The sequence below is a fragment of the Diadema setosum genome, chromosome 15, assembly GCF_964275005.1.
Source record: "Diadema setosum chromosome 15, eeDiaSeto1, whole genome shotgun sequence".
Lineage (NCBI taxonomy): Eukaryota > Metazoa > Echinodermata > Echinoidea > Diadematoida > Diadematidae > Diadema > Diadema setosum.
In genome coordinates, this window is record NC_092699.1 from 21,375,022 (window position 1) to 21,393,485 (window position 18,464).

General features: G+C 38.6%; 1 protein-coding gene across 1 annotated transcript in view; it reads right to left on the reverse strand.

Annotated features, from left to right (window-relative positions):
- Nucleotides 1-18,464, reverse strand: part of LOC140238590 (basement membrane-specific heparan sulfate proteoglycan core protein-like) — a 232,048-nt gene that overhangs the window by 22,350 nt on the left and 191,234 nt on the right. The window contains exons 54-64 of the mRNA XM_072318491.1: nt 17,024-17,177; nt 16,493-16,777; nt 15,002-15,114; nt 14,604-14,751; nt 13,587-13,749; nt 12,412-12,509; nt 11,588-11,854; nt 9,924-10,184; nt 8,222-8,335; nt 3,085-3,278; nt 530-668 (exon numbers count right to left, since the gene is read on the reverse strand). Of these exons, the coding sequence (XP_072174592.1) occupies nt 530-668; nt 3,085-3,278; nt 8,222-8,335; nt 9,924-10,184; nt 11,588-11,854; nt 12,412-12,509; nt 13,587-13,749; nt 14,604-14,751; nt 15,002-15,114; nt 16,493-16,777; nt 17,024-17,177 (1,936 nt within the window). The remainder of the gene's footprint in view (nt 1-529; nt 669-3,084; nt 3,279-8,221; nt 8,336-9,923; nt 10,185-11,587; nt 11,855-12,411; nt 12,510-13,586; nt 13,750-14,603; nt 14,752-15,001; nt 15,115-16,492; nt 16,778-17,023; nt 17,178-18,464) is intronic.

The window sequence follows — 18,464 nt, forward strand, 5'->3', positions numbered from 1 at the left end:
TACAAGACTGGGGCATGGATACATAGCTCTGTATTAATGGCAAGTGCTCAGTTGAGTTGAATGTCTTAAATTTGTGAACTAATCGTCCAGCAGCTTGGTTAAATTGGGTTTGCTTCTACATGCCAGACATACCACTAAAACTAATTGTATCATGAGCACATTATCACTTGGCTTTCAAAAGGCAGCTGTTGGGGGAAGAAAATGTTAACTGTTGTCATAATATATTGATTATTGGTCAATCAAATTTGGATTCCCAAATATTCCTTATAACTACATGTATGTGTATTTGACCAGCTTTTTTGGAAAAATTACACCATCTAGCTGAAAGTAATACAGACATGAACTACTATACTGTAAGCTGCACTTCAAGCTGCACTTCAAGTCACAATATGCTTACGTAACTTACATCAGATAATACAATATTGAATACTTGATTCAGTCTTTCCTATAGTAAGGCATGTACTCACTCACTCTTTCATTCATGAAATGATGCAAGTGCTTAAAAACATACAAATAAACAAATTCTCACCTATGAAGCCAGTGCTAAAGCCCACAGTACGAGGGATTTCTTCAAAGTTGTTGATTCCTCCAAGATACAGGTCCTGGACCAAATCCAGGCCTCTAAAGTTACCTGGTGCCACGCCTACAACTTCATTCTGATTGTCCACCTGCATTGAAAGTACATGATTCTAACTTCTCTGTTCTTTTTTTGAATGATGAGCCAACTACAAACACTTTGAAATGTGTAAGTGTTGACACACTGCTCAGCATAAATTTCATGCAAGGCTTACCACACCTTTAGACTGGCTGTGAAAATGCCCTTTGCAGTTTAATATGAAGTTTTAATCATGAATTACCAGTAAATTATGATTGCTATTGCAAATGAGAATATCAGCCTTACGTATCCATTTATCATTTTATCATCATATTACAATGAAAATTGGGCTTAAAACCTTCCATTGCAAAGATTTGCATATGTAGAACCTTTTGTGTAAAATGCATTTACCCATAAAAAGATGTGCAATGGCAATTTCTAAGTCTTGGCCATCTATAGAACTCACATATGTTTGGCTCTACATGCATGAAACTATTTGAAGAATAAGGCTGTACTGTGGGGAGACTCTTTTGGCAATATTACAAGTTATATATTTATAAATTGTATCTGTTAATCATTCTCAAAATTGGGGTGCTTTTGTAATATCTGTTGAGTACAAGACACCTAGGACATGGGCTATTACTAGACAAACTACAGTCACACATGAATGAATATACATATATAAATATTTTTCTTTTTGCTATTATATCACTTCCAATTCGTGAGGACATCAAAATACACTTATTTATTTTGTTTTATAAACATGATGTATTATCACATGAGTGTGGAATGAAACTGTATATATCAATAACATGGTATTGATTATAGGATACCACAAGAACAATGCCGGAGAAGCACACTTGACGGAGGAGTGAATACTGTAATTTGATGCATATATTATTTATTTATCAATATACACATTAAGTTACACAATCATGAACATGTGGGAAACATACAAAGTATATTTAAAACAGAGTCATTTGACTTGCATAAACAACGATATAAAAGGAAATTAATGATATAATTATACAGTATGCATGTCTATGCAGCAGGGAATACAATAACAATTGTAGTTAAGAAGCGATTATGCAGAGGGCCGCCATTGTAAGCATTGCTTGAAAAGACGTCCATCCCTTTGGTATTACCACATGAGGTAACAAGAGACCCGCGGGTCTAGCGCTCACCTGAGTATCGCAAGTTCACCTTTCATGCAGTCACTAATCTAAATTATTCACAGCTTTACTAAAATTTGACCAGGCATTCTCAAGTAGAACATGAAAATGTACAATAAGGGCCAAAATTTTTAAAGATTCCTTAATTTGGGGGCATTGGGGCCCCCTGGGGCCCACTGGGTGGGGCATGGTGCCCACTTTGATAAATTGAGATCCTGACCCCCTAGGGATGCTACCTGCCAAGTTTGACGAAAATCCATCATGAGGTTTTCAGGAAAAAGATGAAAATGTACAATTCAGGCCCCCATTTGGACCTTCCCAACCCCCCCCCCCCCTGCCCCCAAGAGGGGCACCCCTGGATCTGCTATGAACAAACTTGAAACTACAGTCATTAATGTACTCACTCATAGTATTATCTTAGCTTATCTTAGAGAAGATTTTTAAAGATTCCTTCATTTTTTTTTATTTTTTATTTTTTATTTTTTTTTTTTTTGGGGGGGGGGGGGTTTGGGCCCCCCTGGGGGCCCCCTGGGTGGGGCATGGTGCCCATTTTAACAAAATGAGATCCTAACCCCCTAGGGATGCTACCTGCCAAGTTTTGTGAAAATGGGTCATGGGGTTCTCAAGAAGAAGATGAAAATGTACAATTTAGGCCCCATTAGGACCCCTCCCCACCCCCCTCCCCTGGGTCCCAAGGGGGGCACCCCTGATTCTGCCATGAACAAACTTGAAACTAAAGTCATCAATGTACTAACTCATAGTATTAACTTAGCTCTATCACTTCTGGTTCTAGAGAAGAAGATTTTTACAGATTCCTTAATTTTGGGGGGTTTGGGCCCCTTTGGGGGCCCCCTGGGTGGGGTATGGTGCCCATTTTAACAAATTGAGTTCCTAACCCCCTAGGGATGCTACCTGCCAAGTTTGATGAAAATGTAAAAAGTTTATGCACGACGGACGACGGACGACGGACGACGCACGACGAACGCCGGACGAAGGGCGATCGCAATAGCTCACTTGAGCCTTTGGCTCAGGTGAGCTAAAAATCAGATAAAAGCACAGGAAAGCTGTTTGCAAAGCTTCAGCCATCAGGAGGTACTGTATAGTGGGAGAAAGTCAGGAAGGAAGAAGGCCTGGGAGGTCCCCTCTTACCCCTCTCAGCTCAAAAAGCAACCAATTCTCTCAGAACTAAATCCCAACAATCACGTTTATGGGTGTGTGCATAGTATGTGTATCATGATTCTTTGATTTATGTCTTACATTTGGTGATCAAACCTGGAAATATCAGCAAGATCTTGATAATGGCTAAAGATCTCTTACCTGTAAGTATGCCCTAGTTCTGTTCCTTCTGATGGTGACTGTGTGCCACTGTCCTAATTCTACTGCCTCCTCACTTCGCACAATGGTGGTTCCAGCTCCCAACTCATACCTCAGTTCTGCATGACCTCCAGACAAACCAAAGGAGAAGAAGTCGCCTGACCTGTCAAGGTTTTGACCGTTGTACAGAAGCAGACCTGGCGCATGAAGAGAGAGAAAATTTTTAGTACCGAATATACTTTAGTTTGGAAGAGAACATTTATGACAGAAAAATATTTGGAATAATACCAGAAGTAAACTTATGGTAGCTCACTGAAAGTTTGAGCATAGCGGACTATTAACAAGTTTGACTCGATAAAAATTGGTATATAAGTGAAAAAAAAAATCTAGAAAGCCATCCCCAAAAGTAGAGAAGAGATGTTACAAAATGGCAAAAATATGAGATTCTCACCATGGCTGACGGTCCCGAGGAGCAGTAGATTGTGAATGAAACCCTAATGCAACACAGGTTTCACCTTCATTTACATATTTCAAACCCTGGATTCAAACAGCAGCATTGAGAATGTTGACAATGTTGACAGTCTTTTAGAAGAAGGTGGATATGTGGAGGATTTATGGATGGTGCAATATGGATGAAAATGACTACAATGATCACTCTGGGTCAAATGGCTCATACAATGTAAGAGCTAAAAGAAGACATTACAAAATAATGTACCTTGCAAGTCTTCATTCAAGTCATACCCAGGTATGATTTTCTCATATTTTTCATGCTTAATAATTACTAAAAAGCACCATTGCATTTTTCATCCAGAGTAATTGACAAGAATCTTTCCTAAAGCTAAAATTTGGCTTAAAATGTAACCTTATAGTTGTTGTTCAACATTCTTTATTGTATTAATAAACAATGTAACATGAAAGGCCAAGGTTGTCTCCTGGATTGAACAGGAGGCACAAGGCAAAGACAAAGGACAATGCAGAAAAACATGTAAATACATCTTACATGGTAAAAAAACACACTCAACAAGTACAATTACATACTCACAAACAAATTGACCAAAAATACATTTATACACAAACAAATTAAAATATACAATACATGTATTTGATTTCAAAACATACCTTTCTATCATAATAATACAACTTCATCTCATTCAATTATTTTCATCTCTTTACATTTTACTATATAAATCATTGTTGTTAACCTTTCTCTCTCTCCCTCTCTCTCTCTCTTCTCTCTCTCTCTGCCTTCCCCTATCTTTCTTATACCTTTCTTTTACTCCATTACCCATTAATTCATTTTACACCTTCTTAATTTCTTCTCCAAAAAACTCCACTTTAACTTTCTAAATAAAAATAACAATCAATTAACATACCAAATCATAACATCAGATCTTATATAATATCATATACTAACAATAAACCAAATCTCACATTCTTTTTTTTTCTCCTTATATAAACCTAAACATGAAATCTTAACAGTCAAAAAAAACTTTTACTGATGATATAAATATACAAACATTCTTTCTAAAATCATTAACCGCCATACATTATATACTCATAGTAAACCGAACCCCAAATACTTGTTTTTATTTTCAGTGTACGTAAAGCTTTGACATTCCACGTGGGTTCTTTACGAGCATTATAGATGGCATAAGAGGAAACAATAGATATTTTAGACAGGGCCTGGATGTAGGGTTTCATTTTTGCTTGTTTATCTGCGAATCTTAGTATGGAACAGATTTTGTTTTTGTTTTCTTTTGTAACTAGTCCTCGGGAGCCAATCGCGAAGCAAATGAGATCACACTTGTAACCATGGGATTCAATGTCTGCTTGAAGGGGCGCATAGTTTTCTTCTTTTCTTTTATTTGCATCTGTGATATTGGGCTCAAATGGAACTGTCATCTCTGCAATTACAACTTGCTTATCTCTCTTGTTCAATATCACAATATCGGGACGTTCTGCTGTAACCACAACATCAGGGGGTATGGTGCCACCGTTCACGTGATGACCATCTAAATCTGCATACAAATCCAAATTTCCAGTACAAGAAATGTTATCACTGATAACATTCTTCACCTAGTTCAAAATACTGTCATGTCTGTAATTATATCGCTCTTGTTCCAACGCTCTTTTACAATTGTTCAATATGTGGAAAAGCGTTTCATGATTACCACACAAATAACAATGGGAGTTTAATTTTTTTCCCCATCTACGAAGATTATCACCTGAAGGTAGGCAGTTGATGGACGCTCTTGTGATAAAACTGAGGGCGCTTTTTGGAAAGGAGAACATAATTGAATGCCACGTCAAATCCGAATTCTCTAATTGCAACAGCTTTAAAAAAATCACCTTGCATGACAAAGGGAGCTACATGTAGTGTACCTTTTCCCTCCAAAATGCTTTAACTTCAGTATGTAAGGTTTGCTTCACTACATTTTTTACCTTTTCCCAATCAGATACAGCCATATCAGAACAATACTTTTCACATGTTTTAGCATTGCAATTGGACATCTTTTTCGACCATTGCCCTTCGCGAGAAACTTTCGCATCCAGAGCAGCTTGGACCTTATCATCACCACGAATACGCGAAGAAACATGTCTGAGAACATGAGATTCTTTGTAAAGTTGAGAGGGTAATCTAAAGCCGAGTCTATCGCGGCTAAATAAAAAAGCGGTTGATGCTCCATGAGACGGAATTTTCATCCATTTCTTAATTTGAGAAATTGCAGCTTTGTCCAGACTGTCCTGCTGAGTGTTGGTAAGGTCATGGACAGACAGTAAGTATCGAAGAGATGGTAAGCTGTATCTGGTAAATACCGCCAATTTGTATTCATCACGAACAGAACAACTATTGATATTTGTAATAATATTACATATTTTCTCCAATATAAAAATATAAGCATCCGCAGATTGCATATTAAACGTTATAAGAGAACCGAGATATTTTTCCGGCTTATTTCGAACTGTTTCAGTATTATGTTTGTCAATTAAAAAAGTAATATCAGTAGGGTTTCCGCCACAGATCGATATAGTGCGACATTTGGATGGCTTGATGGCGAGTTTCATAGACTTTACCAAACCAGATATTTCGTTCATAAGACGTTGGTGAGTTCTTTTTTTACTCGTTATAAGGTTGAAGTCGTCAGCGAATGGTACGCAGATGAATTGTGTTCCATTCAAATTGTATTCCTATTTCGCTTCATTCGCTTGCAAATGTTTCAATATCGAGTTGAACGTGAGTAAGAAGATAATAGGGGAGAGCGGGTCTCCTTAGAATACATCTCTGTTGAAGGGGAAACTGTCAGAAGTCCAATGTGGAGTTTTGACTACTCCATTGAGTCGCAAATATAAAATCTTAACATACCGCCTGAAGTGTTCCGGAAACCCGTACATCTCTAACACATGATGAATGAGGTTATGCTCAACTGATCCAAAAGCATCTTGGAGGTCGAAGAAAGTTACGTGTATCGTTTTTTTTCTTTGCCTTGGCATCCATTAATAACTCACGGATAACCTGCGTGTTTTCTGTACATCTGTTGATACCGTGAAGAAATGCCTTCTGCACAGATGGATCAATTAAATCATTCGCAACGGAAAATTCTACTGCTCTTTCTGCCAGTATCTGACAAAATACTAGTAGTTTTCCAATACAAGATGTCAGGGCTATCATTCTGAATGATTTTGGATCCTCTGTACCACCTGATTTGTGAATCAGCGTCACTTTGCATTTTGACCATTCTTTCGGAGGGTCGACGTTGTGAAGGAGCTTTGTAAAGAGCATGGTGAGAAAATGATGCGTGCTGGGCATTTTTTTAAGGAGACCGTATAGAATGCCATCCTCTCCAGGTGCTGAGTTAGATTTCTTTATTCAGAATAGCTTTAATGTGTTTGGGGCATACAGCTTCATAATCAAATGGTGTATATGATCTCTTACATGTATGTAGGGAAACCAAGAAACTGCTTCAATGCTCACCGGGTTTGCAGTTGAGTAAAGAGACATATGATATTCATCAGCAATCGTTTTTTGGAAAAGAAGGAGCTTGTGGCCTGTTGTGTAAAATCTCCGAAGAACACTTTTTGGCAAAATCCCAGAAATCCTTTCGGTACATATCCTCTTGTCTCCTTGTGGTCGATTGCTCGCGTTTCTTTTTTTCAATCCCTTTCAGCTGGCTATGAGCTTTCAATGCTTGTTTAAACGCCTGCCTATCTTCATCTGTGCCATTTTTACCAAATGCTTTCTTACGGAGGGCGTTTTTTATTCTTGTTGCTTCTTTAAGAGTTTTCGGCTCATGTTTTTCGAAGAAATCAGTCACTTTCTCCTGAACAAATTCAGACTTATCGTAAAGAAACTCAGTAAACACAGGGGTGAACTCCTTAGCGGGCGAAGTTTGGCGCTACTTCTCCTGTAGCAAGTTTGTGATGCGGGATGGCCAAATGTGCCTTTAAGTCACTATCAATCTCTTTCCATGCTTCAGGTGGTAGGTAAGGAGGGTATTTGGAAATGCAGCAATCCTTCACAGGGGTTGAAAAGCGCTGGAATAGTGACGAGGATAATATAATAGACATTCATGTTCGCAGTGCTTGTAGTCCCGGATGTTATGTAATCGATATAAACAAGAGGCATGCCGATGTTTAATGCGTACAACGATGATTCACCGTGTCTTTATCCCGTACTAATGAACGGTAATAAAACTACACAACTCGTAGCCAGAGAGGTACTTACACCAGAGTGCATGTATGGGTCCAAACGTCAGCTCCTTAGTGACAATGTCAGAGTCAACATACAATGAACACACAAAATTGCACTCTTTCCAGGCTTTTTTCCTGATATCCTCCAATGTATGGCACATATAAACATTAATACAGCACAAGACAACAAAAAGACAGTAGGGCTGGAATCTGCTGCCAGAGAAATTGCAAGGTTTTGCGGGGGGGAAAAATATCCGACAGTCAGCAGACACCAACCATACATTAATGTATACTGAAATATTCATTCTATGAGAACACAAGGAATTATGCTACCTACGTGTACATTAACATGATAATAGCTTTAGGAAAGAACCAGATTTTCTTCATTAAGAAAAGGAGCTGTACTAAACGAACCAGAGAGTGAAAGAAATAAAAAGAGAAAGGCAATTACCTTCTGTGCTCTCTGGTTTAAAGGAAATCTGAATTTCAAACTCGAGGTATGCATTGGACAGTCTTGGGTAGCCAATATAGGAGTGAGGCATCTGCACAAAGTATGGAATAAGTTCTGCAAGAGAGAAAGAGAGTGAAGAGAATGTACATGTACTCTGTAATCATTACAGACATGACACCATCAAATCAAAATCTGATGTATCTAGTGACAAAATGTTGTTACTTGTTGCAACAATTATTATTACTCTATTGAAAAATGTGCTGTGAAATAGAGTTAACATGGTACAGTTTGCAGGTTCCATATTTGGCTGTATATCAAAAATGTTCATGCATGGCATGGGTTTTATCTTCATGTCACAACACCACAATCACTATCAAACATGTACACCTGTATACATCATATATCACATACTAATGCATAAATGCTTTCACCACATTTTTTTGTTACACTATGTGTACAATACATTTTTGTCAAAACTTCTTCTGCAAATGAAGTGACATCTTTTCTAAAAGACAGTGTATACTATTTGTAAGAACTAGAAATGTCGCTATGGCGACTGATGCCTCCGCCATAATGCATGATTCTCCCAATAGGCGTATAGTACAATGTCTTCACAATGTGTGATCCATGACAGTTTCACATAACTGGCAAAATATTGAAATGACAGGTTTGTCAGAAATGTCTCGAACTGGGTTTGCTATAATTTTCTAAGAGTGCAGGTACACATATTTGGGGAATTTTGGGAAAGTTCATGCAATGAGTAATTTCCAAGGTACGAAGAAAGAGTGTGATGACGGTATAAAATAGATTTTTTTTTTTTTTTTTTTTTTGGGGGGGGGGGCATTGAAACCTGGCCTTTGACCCTTAACCTTTGACCTTCTGGCTGGAAATTTCCCGGAGAATCTCCATTAGGTAATGCATGTATTAAGTTTTGAAACTAATAATGCAAGCATTGCATAAACTAGTATATGAGGGAAATAGTAAAATTTTGAGGAGTTGACCTTGACCTTTGACCCCTGACTATTGACCCATGACCCCTAAATTCCCTAGATAATCCCTGCCAGACAGTACATGCATATGTACCAAGTTCCACGAAGATACATTGAAGCATTTGAGAGAAAAGTAATATTGCAACATTTTCACCTAACCTTTGACCTTTTGACCTTTGACCTTATGACATGAAACTCTCTCTGGAGAATCTATACGCAGTAGTACATGTCCACACCAAGTTTCAAGAAAATACCTTCTGGCATTGCATAGATATGGGGGAAATTGCAACATTTGTAGCATTTGACCTTGACCTTTTGACCTTTGACCTCTTGCCAATGTCACTAAAATCTACTCAACTAATTGTCCCATCATACATCATCCTTGGACCAAGTTTGGTGAAAGCTGCTTCATCCAGTTTTGAGTTATCACGTAAACAGATAAATTTTAGGATTTGACCTTGATCTTTGACCTTTGACCTTCCGCCGATTTCACCCAAAATCTAATCAAATAATTGCCCCATCATACTTCCTACTTGGACCAACTTTGGTAAAATTCCAGTAAATATTACTCAAGTTATCGCGTAAACGAAAGCGGACGGACGTACGTACGGACGTACGGACGTACGGACGGACGGACGGACGGACAACCCGAAAACATAATGCCTCCGGCACCACTTCGTGGCGGAGGCATAAAAAGGGGCTTAAGATGTTACCTCCAATGATGAGCGTGGCACTAAATTCACTTGTTCCTCCATTATTGGCTGCAGTGCAGACATAAGTTCCCTCATCACTCTCCCTTACATTATTGAGTGTCAGAATGCCATTGCTAATTTGGTAGTCAGCAGGCAGATCCCCATTTTCCTTGTGCCATGTGATCTCTGGTGCAGGGAAACCCACAGCAAGGCATGAGAACACAACGGTAGAACCCCGTGGGGCAGTGCGTGTGGATGGAGTCACACTCAGTTGTGGGGCAGCTGAGGATGAAATTGTATATCATTCAACTCTCATCAGACCCTCATTGTTGTCAAATGGCAGCATGGCACATACAGGCTTTGATCTGTTAGTGTATTCTAACCTTGAGTTTTATGGTTGAGTCTCTTGTGCATCCTACCTTGTACAAGAAATCATGAAAATCACATTATTGTAAACCTAATGATTTTGATCAGACTGAAATATCTGATAATGAATGAAAGAAATATTATCAAAAAATAAATACAAAATGAAATCAATTGGCATTTCAATACAGCATCCTTGGCAGTCATGTAGATAATGGAAATGAAGTGTTAAGAAGCTGAACTGTAAGAGACTTCACATAACATTATGTCAGATTCACAGAAACAAAACCCAAAGTTTCTCATAAAATAGAGATTCTCCTGCCTGGATCCCCTTGCAAACTGGAGATTCTGATTGTTAAAATATGCACACATCACAAGTGTGCAGTACAACATCCCTTGTGACTGGGGTCCAGGGCAGGTTTGAGGACCCTGCAAGCCTTAGGGTTAAATATAGGGTGATGCTCTCTTGTGACATCTAACCCTCACAGTTTGAACATTATCATTACAAACTACTACTGGGCAGGAGAAAGCTAAATCTTAAGCTGGAGGAAATAGTGACTGTAAGTAGGAGACTCACAGCGAGAGCAGGAAAATTGTAAACTCAGGTGGGAGAATGCGACATTTGTGAAAATGGCCGCAGCGCTGAAGAGTTGGAGCCTCTTAATTCAGGATTGATTCAGACTACATTTGATTAGGGACTGTTCAGTGCTCAGAAATAGAATATTTTAAAATGTTTTCAGCAATGACTACTGCAAGTCATGTTCCTCTCCTAAAACACTTGATAGAATTCATCAAAACAAGAGCTCTTTAGTTTGTATTGCTTTTTTCGTGTTAGCCTGGAGTTAGCCCCAGAACAGTGATTTAAAAAGTATGTATTAGCCTCAAATACATGGATTAACATTATTTCATGGGTACATGGAATGAATAAGGAATTAAAATCTTTAGTTCTGCGTGGGATCAGATGCATGAATATGGCCACATGATGCACTTACATTCTGAAAATGACTAATATGTCTTCTCTACTTTCTTTAATTACCATGGCCTTCCACCTGATGCAACCACTCATTGTCTACCAATGTTTTTTTTCCCTCTACCTAATCATGCTTTACTCACAGAATTAAAATGTGTGTTACTTGATCTCTATCTATGGGACTGGATGGATGGCCCACTCTGTAATATTTACTGAGTGACAGCAGTATCAGTTTTATATTCGGTCACTCAAAAAGGGGAAAAATGTACCTTTAGACTCTTCAAAATACTCAAAATGCCACATTTATTGATACCAGTTTTTGAATTGTGTGATAATGACAACACATTCTTACATTGAACATAGAGGAAGACCTGTGATGTACGAGAGCCAACAATGTTTGCAGCAGTACAGCGGTATAGGCCAGCATCAGAGAGCGAAACCTGTGGGATGGTGAGTTTGGAGCCTCGGATGACAACAGTGATAGGCATTTCACTGTCCAGTCGGGTCCAGGTGACCACAGGAGTAGGGTCTCCCTTGGCTAGACACTCAAATGTGACAGATTCACCAACAGGAATGTACTGCACAGTGGTGTGCACTGTGATCTGTACAGTTGGAGCAGCTGTGAAGAGAGACAATAATAGAAAGTTGCATTCACCAATACCTGGACTTGGGTGTACTCATGCTTTCTCTATGTATTACCAGTGCAGAGAATTAGACAAATTTGCTCAAGGAAAGAATTACCTGAAAATTTCGACTTCTACTATGCTGAAATAATAATTCTTTCACTGTACATATAATGAGATGATCATACTTCCATATGATAAAAGATACAATGATTATAAAGACTCCATAACTCGTTATCTTTGTAGGACAAAACTACTGACTGAAACTCCTCTTTGAACAAGGTAACGTTTCAACTTGTATCACATGTACGTAATACATGTATTTGTCTCTTTCACTGAGCATGATGCATACTTGAAAAAGTCAATAATAATAATGATAATAATAACAATACATGTATATAGCTAATTTTCCATCTGCAAACATGTTCAAATGTGCTGTGCAATGAGATCATTAATGAAACAAGTGAGTAGTCAACATGCCACTGATCATGGTTTCTGACAACAGCGTACTACTGTGGAGAACTGAGAAAACACGACACTGTAGATATCTTACCATGCAAAAAGAGCCGGGCATACCCCTTGGATGAGCCAGCTGAGTTGGTTGCAATACACACAAATCGACCTTCATCACCTTCTCTCAATGAACTTATACTACAGATAATAAGGAGAGAGAGGGTGAGGGAGGGGGAGAGAGAATGCTAAACTTCATTGAAATGTTCTTATTCTGTATGGTATGTAGTGGACACTGTCGGTTGATGAAAGTAAAAGAAGACTCACTGCAATTTCATGGATGTCAAACATCAAGAAGTCTTTTCAGTATCAATGAAGAAACAAGAGTCACCCAACCATTACAAGTTCACCTTCATTCTGGCCTCAAGGTGGCCATCCCTGGATCTGCCATGAAAAACTTGAAAGGTACATGTACACTCATCAAAAAACATAATATATTTGCTCATAGCATTGACTCAATCAATTCTGGTTCTAGAGAAAGAAATGTAAAAGAGTCTCTTAATTCTGGGGTCTTGGGACTCCCTAGGGGTCTTCAAGGAGGCGTGGTGCCCATTTGACTAAATATACATTCTATAATTTGCCAACAAAATATGACAGTGCATTTTTACAAAGAAGGTGAATGTGTAAAACTTGGCCCTTAATTTGGGCCACCCTTGGATCTTCTTTACAAACTAAAACTTACATTTGCTACATACTCAAATACTCAAAGCACTTCTGGTGTTTGTTTGTTTGTTTTTTAGGAGATTTTTTTTCCCCCTAAAAGATTAAATTGCCAAGTTTGGTGACTAACTGACACTTCATTTGAATCCCTGGATCTGACACAAACAAAATCGAAATTATACTCACAAATTTACCTACATACAGCATCTAAGCTTGAGAAAGTGATTTTTTAAGAGATTCTTCAATTTGGGAGTTCTGGGTCCCCTGGGAAGGCCCCCACAGTGGGGCATGGGGCCCATTTGTACCTAATACGAATGTATGATTCATAATTCTATCACCCTCATGATAATGCCTGCTAGATTTATAACAACTATGAAATGTGAAAATTGGCCCCAATTTGGTACCTGACTGGACTACTCAATAGAAAACTTCAAACCAAATGTAACTTAGTTCCTCTAGGTTCTGGATGCTAGAACAAAAACCTAGCATTGAGTATGAGTCAAAGTGATCCAATAATCTGAATTATTTTACCTGTAATGAGTAAATATCTAATCTCACCTGAGGACACCATTAGCAATGCTGTGCTGGGCAGGAAGAGTTCCGTCTTCCTTCTCCCATGAGATGGTGGGAGGGGGATTCCCTGTTGCCTGGCAAGAGAACTCCACTGAACCACCAATAGCACGTGTCTCACGAGAGGGGCTCACAGACACAGTTGGAATCACTATTAAAGGCAGCAAAAAATAACATTTCTATCGATACCGTGGGAAGTAACAAATTTTGGTGATTGACAACTGGCACGGTGGTGGGATGGCACGTACTGACATTACAGAACCATATAAATTGGGACTACGTAAATAGCAGATGCATCTGAGAGTCTGCACTACTTCTACATGACAATTCCTTTGATCTCTACACATGCTACACTGCAATCACCATGGCAAAAGATGTGTTTTTTTTATCACAGAACAGTAACACAAATAATAATCTAGCTTTTAAAGATTGAACTACAAAAATCTGCACATCAGAAAATTATGTATTGCACATCAGAAAATTAACCCTGCTTGCAAAAATTTCAGTTGCTTCCAAATACAGTAATAACCAACTCTCTCATCCACATCACAGTATATAAGATCTTGTTTTCATCTTTTCAATTTTTCAGTCCATTATTCACATATGACAATGTGGTTCAGTTCAAAATCCTTCAAGGCTTCTACATTAAGGCTACCCTATTCAATTTCATTTCATTTGTTATTTCATGACATATTCACAATGGATTGCATTTCCTCATTTCTCATAATGGCTCACTTGTTCCTTCTATTTCATCCTCATCGTGTCATTGTTTATGTTAAATGTAGTTATTGTTGGCAAATTTTCAATGTGTCATACTACAAATTTCAAACACTTACATGCCTGTTTTCAATTCCTTACTTATTGTGGTTATGTGCTGTGCAGTTCAGCTTCAAACAAAGTTTACAAAGACCAAAAATGAAATAATGCCTCTAACCCCTTTAGGGCCTATAAAGGTATGAAAAAGATGCATGTTTCAGATTCAAAAGACCTATGTATTAATCTTACCTTGTACCCTGACTGCAGCATACATGTCCCTTGTTCCAGCAGCATTGTTGCAAATACATCTGTACTGACCACCATCTGCAGCTGTGGCTGGTGAGATCTGGAGAATGCCATCTCTCTGCACTGCTGTCGGGGGAAGAGGACCATCCACCTGAGGGATATGAACGAAGTTCAATACACTCTTGAAGAAAGACAAAATGGCTATTGTTAGTATGATTCTAACATTAAAAATATTTCTACGGTATAGCACTTCTCTCTCAACTTGAAATGAGACTCGTTCAATTGTACAAAAAAAAAAAATATTCATGTCATGGCTAAAGAGCAAATGACATACAAGTATCTCCTATGATGCAATGATAATATATAAATGAATCAAGGCTGATGATGTGTTTCATACACACCTTGGACCAATCATAGGTGATGGGTTGTGTTCCCTCTGCCATACAAGACATCCTGACGATCTCGCCTGCTGTTACAGTCTGAGATGATGGGGTTACTACTGGCGTTGGTGGGACTGAAAAGGGAACGAGAGAAAATATTCCCAGGAAATAATCACGATGATGACTAGTAATTTGTGACATTTAAAAGGTAATAAATAGAGTGTCCAGTGGTCAATGCATACATGGTCAAGAAGTGTCACACAGAGTACACCGATGCTTTGCTGATGCCATCACCATTGCCGATGAAGTAAACTTGATACCCATGTAAATCTGACAAGCTTTATTTTCTCTGCATCAGTTTTCCTGCACTGATGTGTCATGGCATGACAGACACAGGATCATTGCTTGTTTGACACTCTTCATGATGTCAGTACTGCCCTGATGTACTCTGTGATGTAGTCAACAGTCAAACTGCATCAGAGGCAGACAGGACACCTGCTGAGGCAGGCTGACCTTACTTCTATGCACCATCATGCAACCTGTGTAAATAGGTGTAGTGTCCAGCGTATGTACAGGACTGCCATCATTTTCCTATCAATGTCAATGAAATTCAAAAGAGCACTCAGGGAGATACACGTGAAATACGTGTATTTCAATGGGCAAAATAATTCCAGAATAAGAGAGATTTTCATCTCTTATCTAGACATGAGGGAATTTCCTGCAGACTGAGGAAGACTTGGTAACTTATCCAAGGGTAAATTCAAGCAGTGATATAACATAACAAAGAAGACTAAAAGACTGCTATTGCGGTTAAGTTTGACATCAATTATGGAATTAATAGGATAAAGGAAGAAGAATCAGATGTATCAAGAGCTATTACAATGTCAACTGATATGGAAACCTGTTCAAGATTATTGAATCCTCAATGATGGGGGGGGGGGGGGGGAAGTTACCCTTCTCCACATTTCAGGGATAAAAAAAAAAATCACATCTCATGCATATTTTAAGACCATAACTGGAAATATTGTGGTATAGCTGCGGGAGATGTACACTATGTAGAACATATTCTCGACCAATGTCACAAACAATGGTCGTTTCCAATGACTTTTGCGTGTACAATGTATGGGATTTACTAGAAGTGTTGTAAGAAGAAGATTTTTTTTTTCTTCTGCTTTTCCTCCTTTTGGCTATCATAAACTACAATGTATTCTAGATATCAAAATGATGAAAAACAAAAGATTTACAAGCTAAGAAATACATAATCAATGTTTCACAATGTACTGAAGGAGAAAACTGACTCAAATCTTTCATGGCAATGGTTCCATATGATTGGCAAATAATCACCATCTGTTAGGTACAAATGTACATCTTTGTATCCATGGACAAAAAAGTGTAATTTTGCCATTAAATAGTATAATTTTTGCATTTAGATATCCCCTTTATAAATTATTTAATCAATAAGCACAAAATCAAAAATCCTACCCTGACATGGTAATCATTCTCACTGCTTACCAAGGACATATAGAGTGACCAATCTCTGTTCATAGCCAGTGTTGCTTTCCACAATACAGTAGTACTGGCCACTGTAGTGTTCCCTGACCTCACGGATGGTTAGCACCCCGTTGCTAACGGATACAGAAGGTGGCATCCGCTGGCCAACACGGCGCCAGGTGATGGTGTAACCAGGTGCACTCCCAGGAGAATTGCATGTAAAGACTGCTGTCTCTCCCTCCACCTTCTCCAGCTGTGTGGGACTGACTTGTATGGTAAGTGGCTGTGGTTGGTTGTCACCAACGACTGTAAAACCAACAAGAGATGACTCAATTGCTGACAAAGAATCATATGTTTATCTCAAGGACTGCAAAACAAACTTTAATGCCCCTGTATGCTTGTATTTTTACATTCAAATCCTTGAAATCCACATAGATCATCGAACTATGAACTCTGGGCACAGTTTCTTGAAAAGTCTCATGTCTGTGGTAATTCATTTGACATGTACACTCAACGCTAACAAAGAAAAAGTAGAAGTAATTTGTCATTCACCTCTGACTATCAGCTCTTCTTCCACAGCTCCTGCAGTGTTTTCTGCTCGACACATATAACTGCCAGCATCATTCATGCTGATACTCTGGATGTGATGCATCGCGCTCGTCTCATCTGCTGTTGGACTGTCTGCATGCCTTATCGCTTCATACACCTGTATCAAATGAGCTAAACATCTTTCAAGGAGCCTAGACATCCTCAATAACAAAATATCACTGTGCGCTCTTGGTTTTTAGTAACAACTTGTTTCAATGCAGGAATGTCAGCCACCTACTACTGTAATAATTTGACAAGACAGCTCAGCTAGAAATGGTCTAAAATGACCCCTGAACCACAAACTTTTAGAATCATGGATAAATCTTTGGTAGTTAGAAGAGCAGATGACAATGGCCAAGTGGGAAGTGGTAATTTACACATGTAATTGCTGCATTAATGGTTTTTGTTAATTTTGTTGAAAAGAATATTCATTCTCCTGTACATTCTGATATGTGCCTAGCTCATACATAAATACTACTGGTAATAATACAATTTTTATGAAGGCCAAACTATCCAGCTTTTCAAATACCTTAGTTACAAGTCATTTCAAGAGAAAATCTGCATCGACCTTTATGCTCAGAATGCAACTGTGAGCTGGCTTGTTGTCCTAAAATGACATCATGTGAAAATGAAGCATTGTATTGAAGAATTGGTGGACTAAGAGGTTGCTGAATCAATTTTACCTACTACTGCTGAACACTGAGGTAAGCTATTTTGATACATGTCACCTGGCACAAATGCTTGGGACTGTGCGAATATCGGGCTGTCTTGCATAGAGCTAGTATCTGAATTTGGCCAGATGTTGTGGAAGCATTTCAGTGACACTGTAAGAACTTTTAGAAGTGCCTAAAAAATGTTACGAAACTAAGGTGAAGAAGGAAAATAAATGAAAATCATAAGTAATCTGGTAAACATACAGTTGTATACAGGCACCGGCACCTCGTCGGGGCCCTAAAACTGCCACCCTATGTAAAATGGCTACAAGTGTATCTTGGAACTTTGCAGGTTACCTCAATCAAATAAACTTAGGGTGGAAACAGGCCAGTTCTCCTTGAAAATATGACATTTCTATAATAAATGTGTGTCACTGTTATGTAAAAGTATTGCCTTTGCAGTATCACGGTCCCCCGCACACATCTTTTACATGTTTTGTTTATGGGGGCGCGGGATGGTGAGGTGCAGGCACCTTTTTTAGCACACAACTAAATGACATCATCTGTGTTCCATGACGACAACTAGAAATTTGGCACTGATCACTGAACTTTTGATTCTGTTAGAATCTTGAGTATTTTTCCTTGATGTGAGCAGAATTTTGTAGAATTTCAGTGATATAAGGTGCGCAAAATATGCAAAACAACCAAAAAACAAAACATAACTAAGGAGATGTGTGGGACACTCAAATATA